Source organism: Diabrotica undecimpunctata, chromosome 1, assembly GCF_040954645.1.
Source record: "Diabrotica undecimpunctata isolate CICGRU chromosome 1, icDiaUnde3, whole genome shotgun sequence".
Taxonomy (NCBI): Eukaryota; Metazoa; Arthropoda; class Insecta; order Coleoptera; family Chrysomelidae; genus Diabrotica; species Diabrotica undecimpunctata.
Genome location: NC_092803.1, coordinates 204,827,231 through 204,841,935, shown reverse-complemented (window position 1 = coordinate 204,841,935; position 14,705 = coordinate 204,827,231). Strand labels below are relative to the sequence as shown.

Genomic DNA, 14,705 nt, shown 5'->3' with positions numbered 1-14,705 from the left:
AATAGGCATAAAAATCAATCAATAGGATTATCCAGAAATCAAGGCAGCAATATTATTGGTGATGAACCCTTTACCAAATCCAAACTGGTACAATAAAGGCACATGACATAAGTGCTGACCCATTAGTGTGTCCCAGGGAATGACCTAATAGACCTGTTAACTAAATAACGGCCTAGAAAACCTGTATCAGAACCATACTGGGTGATTGGCTATTTGTTAGCCAAATAAAGTCGTAGAATCACCTTCATCATAAAAACAAATGGAGGGTTCTACAGACACAAACCAATATGAAGTAAACCATTTGCAACATTGACTGAAGACTTTATGAGAGATCTTAGCAGACGACAGCTAAAATTGGTCCCAGCAAAGAGAACTGGATACTTACAATTGGAAAAACCGTAGAACAAGACATGCACAATGGAGAAAGCATTTTCCCTCCAAGTAATTATTTAAAAGCGCATTACTCAGTGATTTATGGCTTATATAAACCAAGTATTAAGCAAAGGCAAATGATTAAAATCTTTGTACGAAATTTGCAGGGATCCATTAAGGAATTTTAATGAGAACATTGAGAGAATATTGGCATTATATATTATATTTATGCAAAATATGCCAGATATGCAAAAAATGCATTTTGCATATATTCCTGTCTCCAATCATAACTATGCTAACTTTGCTATAAGCTGCTCTAAATAAATGTAATAATCTGCAATTAAATCATTCTCCAAGATATGCGTCTGTTTCATTTGCTTATTCAAACTTTAGTTTTACCTTGCATTATGATCCTAAATAAAAGCCCAGGTCCAGACGGAATATACCCAGAAACGTTAAAATTAATCAGCAAAGAAAATATCGAAATATTTGTCCTTTTATTCAATCGCATTTATGATACAGGTAAAATACCCCAAGATTGGCTGGAGTCAATATTCATCCCACTACCAAAAAAGCCAAACCCACAACACTGCAATGAGTTCCGTCTGATAAGCCTTATGAGTCATGCAGTAAAAGTCCTACTAAAAATCGTACATAATCGTATTTATAGAAAGTGCGAAACAATCATCGGAGACGATCAGTTTGGATTCAGAGCCGGCATGGGAACGAGAGAAGCCCTGTTCAGTTTACTAGTTCTCGCCCAAAAATGCTACGACCAACAGAAAGATATATTTATATGCTTTATAGACTTCGAAAAAGCATTTGATAGAGTAAGACACGACCTACTATTAGAACGTTTGCAAGAAGTCGGTTTAGATGGAAAAGACATCAAATTCTTAAAAAACTTGTACTGGAACCATAACGCCAGAGTTAGGATCGAAGGTTCCACATCCGCAGAAGTAGAAATTAGGAGGGGAGTTAGACAAGGATGTGTTCTGTCGCCTTTGCTGTTTAATCTTTACTCCGAGTTTCTATTTAAAGAAGCATTGGAGGATTCCAAGGATGGAGTCAAGGTGAATGGCGTAAATATCAACAGTATCAGATACGCCGATGATACAGTGTTAATTGCGGATTCCGACTTAGGTCTACAACGACTCATCGACAAGACCAACTCGACCTGTGAGCAATTTGGTATGAAAATAAACATTAAAAAAACCAAAGTGATGTCAATCCGAAAAAACCAAAACGTACCTCAACCTTGCACAATAAATGGGCACATTTTAGAACAGGTCAATAGATTTAAGTATCTGGGATGTTGGATCGATAGCAGCCTAAATCCTGATCTAGAAATAAGATCGAGAATAGAACAGGCCAGAAAATCTTTCGAAAAAATAAAAAAACTGCTTTGTGATTCTCGAATAAAACTCGAAATTCGACTACGTTTATCAAAATGCTACGTCTGGTCGACTCTTCTATATGCAGTTGAAACGTGGACCCTTAAAACATCAACCGTAAATAAATTGGAGGCCTTTGTAATGTGGATCTACCGGAGAATACTCAAAATTTCATGGATATCGCATATCTCAAACGAAGAAGTGCTGCATAGAATAGGCAAGGAAAGAGAACTTTTTAACACAGTAAAAGTTAGAAAAACATCATACCTAGGCCACATACTGAGAAATAATAAGTACCAATATGCCCAACTTATAGTGAAAGGAAAAATCGAGGGAAGAGAGGCCTAGGAAGGAAAAGACTATCGTGGCTCAGAAACATCCGACAATGGACAGGGCTAAATTTTGAACAGCTAATAAGAACAGCTAAAGATAGAGAAGATTTTAAAATTGTAGTAGCCAACCTCCATTGAGGAGAGGGAACTTTAAGAAGAAGAATGATCCTAAATAATATTGCTGTTCTCTAGTGATGACACTTACTTCAGTGAACAAGTGTCAAAAACAAGTAGTATATAAGGGATGAGAAAGAAAGAGTAATTTAAAAGCCTTCAGTTTTCTTACTGTAGCTATGTAGACCGGAGCCAAATAATTTTTTAAGCATTTAAGATTATTTTAATAATAATAGTTGATAGAGAATAATAGTCGTCATAAACGGACAATTGTCTCCTTTTAAAAACAACTTTTATTTTAGATAATTATACCTATCAAGTCGGCATCAGATTAAATGTCATTCAAATAAACTATTGTCCCACATTTATTTTACGCTTATCGCCTTACTATAAACACATAATAGTTTCCTTGTAAAAGTTTTTTTTAAGATTTGGTATCTTTCAGAGACACGGCCAATTGTATTGTTTATAAAATGAGGGCCTGTCACTTATCACATATAATTCATACATGCTACTGCACTTAAATTATAAACAATAAACCTCATATTACTGGTTGATGCGACTGTTTATACAAGGGTATTAGATTTATAACTAGACTTCGGCAAATATGCATATTGCATATTTTGCATATTGTGCATATTTTATGCAAATATTTCATATTTTGGCATATTTGTATAAAAGTTTGCATAAAGTGCATAAAAGTTCAGATTTTTATACTGTATTTGAAAATTTTTAAACATACCAATTTATTTCAATTCTTGTATAAAATTTTGTAGTCATTTTAATCAAGAAATGATCTAAGTACGTAATCTCTACAGGTACAAAACATTTACAATTTCAAAGAAGATCAATTTAAGTAGCCCTCAACATTCTTAGAAAGTCTCGGTCACTGAGGCATTCAGTTATTGGATAATCGCTAAGGGTTCGCTCATTTGCATTTTATGATCTAATCCCCAAATCTATCTACAATTTATTGTATCTTAACAGCAGGTAAACGGCTAATAGTTTTGTTCCTAATTTAGGGATTTTCCAAAATCTCCCAGTTTATTGAATTAGGTACCTAAACATTTCTAATTTGATGCTCAGATTTGTAAATCATTTTTGTTTTGATATTCAAAGCGTAAACACTCGTTGTGCGTAACAAAAAGGAAGATTGTGATTTTATAATGCCTAAAACAACCAGTGCTTCAACTTGGATTAAACCTTATAAAGAGCTGTCTATGGATATGGGAAAAATCTACTGTTCAGTCTGTGGCAAAATTGTAAGTATCTAATATTTTCTATTAAATATCTAATATTTCATACATACAGGGTGTTTTCAAATGACACTTACAACGTTTGACTGTAGATACTTCTCGAAAAATTGAACAAAACGATATAGTTAATGAGGGGTCAAACTTATTTACTTTTCGAGATACAGGGTGTTAAAATTAAAAAAAATTAAATTCTTTTAGTTAATAACAACAATAACTTTAAAACCAATAAACGTATTTACTTGAAATTTAGTACTCGTAGGTTGTTTTTAAATGAAAAATAGCTTCCTTTAGTGAGAAAAAATTGTCCATGGTACAATACAATGGTGTGTATTTAGAAAAATTTTTTTTATAAATTATATCTTTTTTATAAATCTTATAAATTTAGAAAAATTTTCCATATATAAATATATGTACTCAGACAGAAGCCACAAGTTTTTGTTAGAAAATTTTGAACACCACTTGGTCATTTATTATTACCATAATTCTAAATAAGTTTATTCATACTTAAAAATGATGTAGTTACTTAAAATAAATGTAAATCTTAATGAATAGTAGGAAATATTTAGTTATGTACACTTTTTTTTTAAATAAAATTGTTACTATTTTACGATTTTTTTATTTATTTGTATGCATATTTTGTAAAATATTTGCATATTTTCGGGTAAACACGTGCATATTTATGCGCATATTTTCTACATTTTTATTTGCATATTTGCCGAAGTCTATTAAGTCTATATAACACTTTATAATAAAATTGAATTGTCTCAAAGTTTCAGGATGTCCACTTGTAGCATTTGCTGTATCCATTTAACTATTGAACAAATATTACCTTTTACGTCAAGTAAATTAGGTTTAAGTGTTAAAACATGAGTTGTTAAAACACGAGACATTAAGAAAGTGTGCAGGCCTGACGAAATTTAAGTCATTGGGGGTAATTTGATAAGAAATACAGTGCTCAGCAGTTCAGAGATATTTCAATTTCACAGTATTTCTTACAGTATTGAATTCTTCTAAGCTTGAGGAAATGTCACGAATGGAACGCTTCAAATAATGTTTTGTTGATTTTACCCCAAATTCTACTTTACGTCAACCAAACTCCAGTAAAATGAAGAATGGACCAACTACCAGAAGATCAGAACGTGCATCAGAAAAGGTAGATCCACCTTCAACCGGATGTGGGCCTTCTTTAAGAGCCACAACCTCTCTTGAGATGTGGCTGTATCGGAGAATACCTATGACCTGAGAGGTACTGACCACCATCAACTTTCGAAAGCTACAGTACTTCAGATACATTACGCGAAATGAATCCAGATATGCCCTCCTACAAGCCATCCTGCAAGGAAAAATATTTGGAAAGTAAGGTCCAGGAAAAAGGAGAACATCCTGGTTAAAGAATCTCAGAACTTGGTTTAACACAGCATCTGTGAAGCTTTTTCGCGCTGCTTCAGACGAAATAAAGATTGCCATGGTGATCGTTAACATTCGTCACGGATAGATACCCCAAGAAGTAAAAGGCCCCAAATTCCCAAATACGGCCAAAGTGAGGAGCATCGGAAGGTTTAAACTTTCTGTTTGTATGGGGCGAACAGAGATACATTTTACGTGTCTTATGTGATACTTGTGTTATAGGATACAAAAAATGTATCATATAACACAAGAGATCATTCAAACATATTTTTGAATGAAAATTATACCAATTTCAAGATTTTACCAAAAATAACCAAACAGAGCAACAGATTTAAGTCAGATTAGATATATCTGAGACGAAAATAATAAAATGCTTGTTCACTTGTTAAAAAGCAACGAGAAAAATATGGTCACAGTTTATTGATCTAACAGTTAACAGCTTAAGAGATGTAACAACAATGGTCACCATAATAAACAAAGTTATTCAAGAACTTCAAAAAATAAAGAAAGGTAAAGCAGTTGGATCCTACGATATTTTTGAGGTGTAGACAACATTAGGAGAGACAAAGTCAACGTCATCATCATCATCATCATCATCATCCAGCCTCAAGAGTCCACTGCTGAACATAGGCCTCTTCCTCATGTTTCCAACCCCGTCTATCTTGCGCCGCTCTCATCCAGTTTTTATTGAGTCTTCTTAAATCGTCAGTCCATCTTGTAGGTGGTCGACCGACGCTTCTCTTGTCTTCTCTTGGCCTCCATTCCAATAACCTCTTTGTCCATCGCCCATCTGTCATTCTGGCTATGTGTCCTGCCCATCTCCATTTTAGTCTGGCTATCTTCTCGATGATGTCAGTCACTCCGGTTCTTCTCCTAATGTCTTCGTTGGTTATTCTGTCCCGCAGAGTTATTCCTAACATGGACCGCTCCATTCTTCTCTGCGTGACTCTCAGTTTGGTAGCTGCTGCTTTTGTTAAGGTAAGTGTTTCTGCTCCGTACGTCAAGACTGGGAGGACGCACTGAGCACTGATCAAATACCTTTCTCTTTAGGCATGTGGGCAGCTCACGTTTAAAAGTTTCTCTCAGTTTTCCAAATGCTGCCCACCCAAGGCCGATTCTTCTCTTCAGTTCATGAGTCTGGTTATCCCTGCCAATCATAATTTCATCTCCCAGGTATTTATATCTATCTACGAGTTCTATTTCTTTCCCACCAATACTGATGTTCTGGTTGGGTACCAAATTGGTCATGATTTTTGTTTTCGAGATATTTATATTTAAACCTACACTTTCTGTAGCCACAACGAGTTCCTGTACCATCTCTCTTGCCATACCTAGATCTTCAGCTATTATAAGTATATCATCGGCGAAACGTAAGTTGTTTAGATATTCTCCATCTATTTTTATTCCCTTTGTCATCCCAAAGTCAACGTGGTGATGGTAATCTAAATGGTAATCATTGGGAGGCGTCGTATCGAGAATAAGACCTCTTTAACCGAATACTGTACAATAACCTAATATATCTAGCAGTGATTTTAAAATTAAATAACGAAGACTTGAGATCTTTATTGTCCACGAATGGCACGTGTCGTAATTTATTTCAATCCAGAGTATCCTTGAGACTGTTTTTAGTTTGCACCCCTCTCTAAACCTCCTTTTATAAAATGTATTCGCTCAGTTGGTTGTCTATTCTGATTTTTACTATTTGACCATGATACAGGTTGCTGAAGATTGCGGTGTTTTACTACGGCAGAAGAATAAATAAAATGCAAGCAGTAGACTAATCTATGAGAAATTTAAATAAGCTATTTTCCGCTATTTGGTGGCTGTGGACCCAGATGGAAAATCGAAGGACCACCGACATAAATGCAGGAATAATAAAATATGATATAAAAAAATAACTATATTTAATCTATCCTTAAAAATTACCTTTCGATAAATAATAATCAGTATTTAGTGGATGCTTTGGTGAATTCCATCATATAAATAGGAAGCAAACTCTTTTTTCATACAAAAATATCATTATCACCATCATCATCATTCTCTTTGTCTTTATCCCTACGTGAAGTCGACTTCTCTAATTGCATTTCTTCATAAGTTTCTATCTTGGGTCATATCAACATCAATCCCCTTTACCGAGATGCCCTGCCTAAGCGTCTCCGCCAGGTCTTTTCTGATAGTCCTCTCCTACTCTTACCAGGAACCCGTAGATCAGCAATTCTTGTTATTGGATGATTCACTTCTCGACGTTGAACATGACCAAACTATCATAACCTATGCTCTCCCATTTTGGCATCAATTGGTGCCACCCCTAAACTTCCCTTAATATACTCATTCTTAATTTTATCCTTTTTTCCCATTTACTCATCCCTCTAACCATTTTCATTTCCGCCACTGTTTCTATTTCTTGCTACCGTTTATATAATTTTCTCTTCTCTTTTATTTTTTCTTGAACTTCGTTTGTCCACTTTTGTAAGTAATAAGTTGAGTTTCTTTTTTTTTTTGAAAGAATGTGTTAACAATCGTTAATATATAAAATTATCAGTAAGTATCATGCAAAATAAATTCAAGAAAATTATCGATGGATGTGTTGGCTCTTATTCCATCAATCTCCGGCACTAACAGAACCATTTCAGATCACTGGTTTTTCTTCACAGAGCTTACAAAAAAAAATGAACAATAACAAAACATCACATAAAATAAATGAATTACAATTTCACAAAAAATCTTAGAATCCTTTACGTTACAATCTAAATATTGTGAAATAAGCCTCACTTAAAATACCTACTACATTTTAACGGACTATCACACACTGCCGTTTATACATCGAACATTCAGAAAGATATTAATGTTAACAGTAGTATCAAATCCAGGAATCATAATCAAGGCTTTTTCATTAACAAACTCTTTTATTCTTTACCCTTTCCCACAATAAGCAGCGAATCCGTTAAAAAAGAATTCCCTATTCAATTAGACTCTATCCCATTATCAGCAGCGACCACCACCGTAATTCTAACACCATGCACGCGTTTTCCGCTCCCTCATCCCTCCTCACCGTCTCCGCTGCTCTTTTACTATCAACAAAGGGGGCGAAGCACACCGGAGACCGCTTGCCGGCCTCGTCTTTTTGACAGCAACTTCAGTCGTCGCTTTAACTTTGTTGTGTTGCGTCTTCTACTACTCTCACACTCAATTTGTCAGTTAATGATATTAAAGACATTTTTTTTTGTTGCGGGCTGACGTGAAAGACTTTAAAGTGCGGTGTTTCCGTGTGGTTGAAAGAAGAGTGACTTAAGTGCGGTGCTAATGGGTAAGTCGGTGATTTTACTGTTTATTTTTGTTGTTTAAGAGGTCAAGATCACTTTTTTGCCAGTTTATTAGATAATTTGAACAACTCGGGATGTCGTATAACTTTCATAAATAATATTAGATACTGTACGACACTGACAACTATCTTTATCCTAAATGAAGACAGTGGCATTACTACACTTATAATAATTAATATCTTCAGTCCAATGACAGTGAAAAGTACGATTATTGACTACATTATTTTAATATCGTATATTTAAAAATATTTTGCGAAACACTATACCCCAATAATTTTCATCCCGCCTTTCTCCATCTTTTTCTTTATCGAATAGATTTATGATCTTATATTCGAATTTAGTAAACCAATATCCAATCTTGTATGGCTTCTTTAGTTTACTTACTTCCCTATTCCACTTTTTCTAGGTCAAATTTCATTAAGTTTTATTCAATGTCAACTGATGTTTGCTGTTCAATCTTCTAACATATTGGGTGATGTTTTAAAGTTGTTTTTTTCTCTTTTAATCCATGTATTACAGGTATAAGCAAAAGGGGGACATCTTAACAGTGGAGGAAACAAGAAAGTTAAACTCATTTTCAATTAATATTGATAGTTCTATGATTATTCTTCTTTATCTATGCTGTATGTGACTTGTATATTTAACCTCAAATTTTATTTGATATATTATTTATCCAACGTGGTTTCAATCGCTATCACGAGTATATTTTGTGAATAGAGGTTAAACAACAGAGAACACACACAATACTGTCCCTTTCCCATTTTTTTCATTTCTTAAATTTTTTAGTTTGACCCCAATTCAGCTCCACAATAATTGGAATAACTTTGTCGTTTATATCAGTTATTTTGATGACCTTTATCAACTTAAACTATCGAAAAAAATCGTTATTGAGATAGGCCGTGGAATTACATTATATTATACAGGTTGACTGGTCGACTTTACCATGCTGCATTATGGTTTGACATAATAAAGTCATTTGTCATTATAAAGTTTGGTTAGGCCTATATTTTTAACAAAGATTTTTGGAAAAATTAAATAAAAATGGTATTCAACACATTTATAGTGATTCAATTAGAAATATCCTGGCTCTACTGGCATCTCCCGCATCTCCTGGCTCAAAAATCTGAGAAAGTGGTATAATTGCAGTTCCGTCGACTTGTTCAGAGCTGCAATCTCAAAAGTTAAAAAAGCTGTGATGATTACCAACCTCCTTAGAGGAGACGGTACCTAAAGAAGAAGAATTAGAAATAACTTAATCTTAATGGCTCTCGTTATCTTTCCTTATTTTATATTATTTCTTCTGTGGTACATGTGTTCAGTTTGTTTTCTTAATGCTCCTATACACAAATTTCACAGTTTTACCAATATACAATTCAAGTAAATTCATTTTCTTAGATAGTGCTTCAGACAGTCAAATAAGATTTTGAATTTGAATAACTTTGACTGTTAATAACTTTGTGTATTTTATTACATTACTGACAAATAACTATCCTTCATATGTTCGAAAATTAATAACAAGGGATATATAAATAATCAGATATATACAAGTTGGGTTATGTAATATGTATTTTGAATTTCTTGTGTGGGAGTAATGAACCAACCAAAAGAAGGAAAGCTTATTCCAAGGCCTGCTTCAATTACATTTTTTTTTTCGATGGTTCGTTGGGTGAGTAGTATAGGAATGTGAGGTCTAGAGATATTCTAAAAAGAAGATAGATTGTATATTTATTGAAAAACATTCATTAAAAATAAAAAAAAAATGAAACTGAATATACCAATCAAAAAAGCATTCATTTGCTTCATTATTAACTATACACTTTATTTTACATAGTGTTGCCCAAAATCGGTCTTGGTCTTGCAGTCTTGGTCTTGTTCTTGCGTTTTTGCAAGACCAAGACCGCCTAATTTTAGCAAGACCAAGACCAAGACTGACCGTGCAAGATTTAAGCAAGAACAAGACTAAGCCTGCGAGACTCTTGCGTCTTGCAGTTAGGACTGAATGTGGTTTTAGCAAATATAGTAGTTCGGGTATAGGCTTAAAGACTCAATGAGACGCAAAAAATGTAATAAAAATTTGAAAAACTGAACTAATGCGTATTACAAACAATACCATAAATATACATACCGAATCAAAATATTCATTAAAAAACACATTTGACACGTGCTACGTGCTCAGAGGTCGAGATTACAAAATTAAATATTTTGTACATTCTTTTTCAGCACACGACTTCTTCGCTCTGAAATTAATTATTCATATTTTGAGTATAGCCGCCCTCTAATCATAAAAATAATCTTCTTGCATTGCGACGCCGACAGTAATATCGTATTCCCATTATAATTTAGTCAGAAGGAATCTAAATAAACAAATCTTATCGGCCTAAGACTATAAATTGCTTCTGCTGAGTGTGCGATGAGATCATTCGGTTAAACAAAATTTGCTGAAAGAGCGCGAAAGTAACGAGACAAATTAATAACATATAATGCCGCCTACCGTAACAAAATACCGAAGTATTTAGAATAACGAAGTAACGATATATAATTCTCGGTTTGTTAATTGGATAGTAACGAACATAAAGTAACTAGTAGTATCGTAGTTACTTTTTCGACATTACTTGACTTCATTCCCAATTGAGCTTTCCTTTGAGTTTAATGTAATAATTGTTTTCATCTAATCCTTTTTGTTCCCGGAGTGACAAATTTACAATTTGACATGAGGGACAAAGATTCAAATAATTCTAGTCGGAATAGTGAGAGTTGGAGTTATAGATCTAAAAGACCTAAAAGCAAATTTGATGAGTTTTTCGAAATAATTCATGTATCGCTAATTGGTTTGTGTAAATTGTGCCTACATAGAAAGGTTGAAATGAAAATGAACAACAGAAACACGTCAGGTTTAAGGAAGCATCTAATATCTTTTCACAAAAAGGAATTACAAATATTTCTTCCTGAAAAACCAAAATTCGGTAGAGATATCACAAGCATTTTAATAACCGCTGGTAAAAGTGGACATGTAAAAAAATATACTTATTACCTTATTACCAACTACATATATCATATACCTACTTTTTATTTTGGTAAATTAATGTATTTATTAAGTAGGTATCTCCTTAATTTAAAAGAACTTCTTTTGATTGTCATTGCTTTTTTACCTATTCTTTATTTTTTCAAGTTAGTTTTTTATATAAAAGTAGAGATAAGATTTCTAAAAACATTTATTTTGCTTTAATACGTGGATTATAGTTTGTTATCTTATCACCTAAAAAATCTGTGCCCTTGATACATGTATGTGGATTTTTTGCCCATCATGTCCATCAATCTCTTTCTAGGCAGATAATGTTCTTTAAAATACAGGCATGCTTATGTCATTAATTTGTTTTTTTTTGTGTTTTAACCATGTTTTAGCACATTTAAGCTTAGTAAATGCAAATGTTTATTAAGAAACAGATTGACTTCTGTGGGGCATGGTAGATAGCTGAGTTAGTTAGAGCATAGGCACGGTAAGCCTAGATCGTGGCTTCAAACCCCACCTGATGTCAGTTGTTTAGACATTTATTAATTTGGTTGGTCTTTATTATGGCTATGTTAATTCAAGCTTAAAATGTACTTACTCCGTTACGTTGTTCTAAGATCTAAATTAACGTTTAATAAATAGCAATAGGCTAATGGGTAACTGCAAGACTTGCAAGACTCTTGCTGCAAGACCAAGACCAAGACCAGGAGTGCAATACCAAGACCAAGACCAAGACCAGGTGTATTGGCGCAAGACCAAGACCAGGTGTATTGGCGCAAGACCAAGACCAAGACTGCCTAAGTCTCGTCTTGTTCTTGCATTTGGGCAACACTAATTTTACATTCGAGGTATCGATACGATTATTGGTACTGCTTACTTCTTTACACCAATTGCTGGTATTTCTGTTGTATAGCATCTTAATACTTCAACCACCAACCTAGTAATCTAAACACTTCGAAGTGTGTCTGCCAGACCATCCTTCTTTAACAATCATCATCAATTTGTCCACTGCTGTAGGTCTCCCGTAAAATGTTCCACCTATTTCTATCTTGAGCATCTTGCATCCAATTTGTGGGGACGCGCTTTATATTATCATCTAGTCGATAGTGATCTTTTGCTTCGATGTGCCTCTTGTCTTGGTCGCCATTCCAGAATCTTTCAGGTTCATCTATCATCCGTCAATCTAGCAATATGTCCGCCACAATCCCATTAAGTCAAGAACCGACAAAACACATTGGTTAAAAACTTTTCTTTTTAAACAAGCTGGAATATTAGACTCCAAAATGTTTTTCAATCTAACAAAGGCAGCCATATGTGACCTATCATTCTTTGTATTTCAGTTGTCTGATGGTCTCGATCTAAGCGAATCTTATGCCCTAGATATTTGTAAGCTATTACTTGAATCCATGCTATGGTTTTCAATTTGAATTTTATCGCTGACAACAAGGTTGGTCAAAAATTTTGTCTTAGAGTTGTTAATTTTAAGATCAATTGTTTTTGACGCTTCATTAAGCGTTTTTAGCATTTAGTATGTGTCCACTGATGAAGATACGTCTCCCTCAGCTCTTTCCATCTGTCTCTCTCTTGTGCGGCTTGCATCCACTTATTGCTAGCACGCTTCAGGTCGTCAGTCCATCTAGTTGGTGGGCGTCATCTGCTCCGTATTGCTTCTTGCCTTGGTCTCCACTCTAAAATACGTTTTATCCATCGGTTGCCTAATAATCTGAGATAGTAGTGGATATAGTATCATCATCATCTGGCTAATTCCACGTTCGATTCGGAACTTTTTGGTATCTTCAAGTCCGACACAAGCTGTACCAGTTTCGTAGGTACTCTTAATCAAGCCAAAATATCGGTAGTCAATGCGGCAGTCAGCCAATGCTCGAAGCATTTTATGGTATCATCGCCATAGTATCAAACGCCTTTTCATAGTCTACGAATAAAAGAAAGGTATTCATGTTGTATTCTGTGCACTTTTCTATTAGCGTTTTAATAACTTATGATTATTTGTTCCGTATCTGGAGGGGAACCCAGCCTATTCACAAGGTTGGTAACTATCCAGTTTGTTCACAAGCCAAATGTCACCTTTGTGCATTATGGTTATTATTATATTTTGAAATTGTGAGGGGGTTACACCTCTTGCCAAACACACATTGAACATCTTTTTCAACACATTTATTAACGTTTCTCCTCCTACTTTGATTTGTTCAAATCCCATCTTCTCCAGATGTTTTATTGTTTTTCATTTCCGAAAGAGTTTTTTTTATTTCCTCTGTTGTGATATCTGAGATATCTTCTGATTCTACATTTTAGTCTTTTGGTATTTGACTTTAATTAAGATATAGGAGGAAAAAATTTTAAGTAATTTTTAAAATACACTCATGGACAAAAATATCGAATATTTTGGAATTTTCTAATTTTTGTTTTTTCAAAATAAATTCTAGTCAATCAAGTCGTTTATTGTAAAATAGAGTTTATTTTAACAATGTTTAATGAACAATTTTAAGTTTTTATGCGGAGAAAATTGTGAAAAAAATAAATGTTTAATATTAGGTAAATAAGGTTATTTTACTCTAAACTTAAATGATAATTTAAATTGCTTGAACAACTCGTTTTAACTGAAAGAAGTAACAAGTAAGCATGATCAGTAACAAGTATTCCCCCCTCTAGCTCTTATTACTGCTTGCATCTTTCTCAGCATGACCGCAAGTAAATTTTGGACATATCCTTGGGAAATTGCATTCCATTCATACTGTGCAGCAAGCTGAAGCTGCTCTATCGTATTTGAAACGGGATTTCTTTGTCGTATGCTGCATTTTAGGTGATCCCACATGTGCTCTATTTAATTTAAATCCGGGCTAAACGGTGGCCAATTAAATCTTCGAATTTGGACCTCATCAAGATAATTACTCACTATGGCAGCGGCATGTGGTCGAGCATTTTCGTGCACGTGAATCTTTCATATCCAATGTAACCAACATATAACAAAACATGATCTTGCAGGATATTTTGGCCCGAGGCCAGATCAGCTGCCTATTGATATCCCTAAAATAATAGAAAACGAGTACATGGATGTCCTCTTAAAACTCTTTAATGAAATTTATCAGTCGGGTGATATATCCAATGAATGGTTGACCTCAAAATTTATTTGTATTAAAAAAAAATCACCATAAGCCTGATATCTCACACACTTCAAATGTTTTTGAAGATCATCCACAAACGCAATTACCAAATACTTGATATGGATCTGGAAGAAACCCAACTCGGAGTCCGTAGAGGCGTAGGTACCCGTGGAGCTCTCTTTGCATTCAACGTACTAATCCAGAGATGTTTGGATGTGAACCAAGATATGTACGTCTGTTTCATAGATTACAACAAGGCTTTCGATAAAGTTAGCCACAAAGAGCTAATGGACGTCCTCAAAGCAAAACAATGACCTTCGAATTATAACAAATCTATATTATAAACAGCAGGCACACATAAGCATTAATGAACAC

At 34.2% G+C, this 14,705-nt stretch overlaps 1 protein-coding gene across 2 annotated transcripts in view; it reads left to right on the top strand.

The window, feature by feature from the left end:
* Positions 1-14,705, top strand: part of ush (Zinc finger protein ush) — a 427,478-nt gene that overhangs the window by 261,244 nt on the left and 151,529 nt on the right. The window contains exon 1 of one of the 2 annotated variants that reach the window (XM_072521039.1): positions 7,988-8,182. The exons of the other annotated variant lie outside the window; for it this stretch is intronic. Coding sequence (XP_072377140.1) covers positions 8,179-8,182 — 4 coding nt within the window. The 5' untranslated portion in view covers positions 7,988-8,178. Of the gene's footprint in view, positions 1-7,987; positions 8,183-14,705 lie in introns of those variants that run through there. 2 annotated transcript variants of the gene reach the window in all.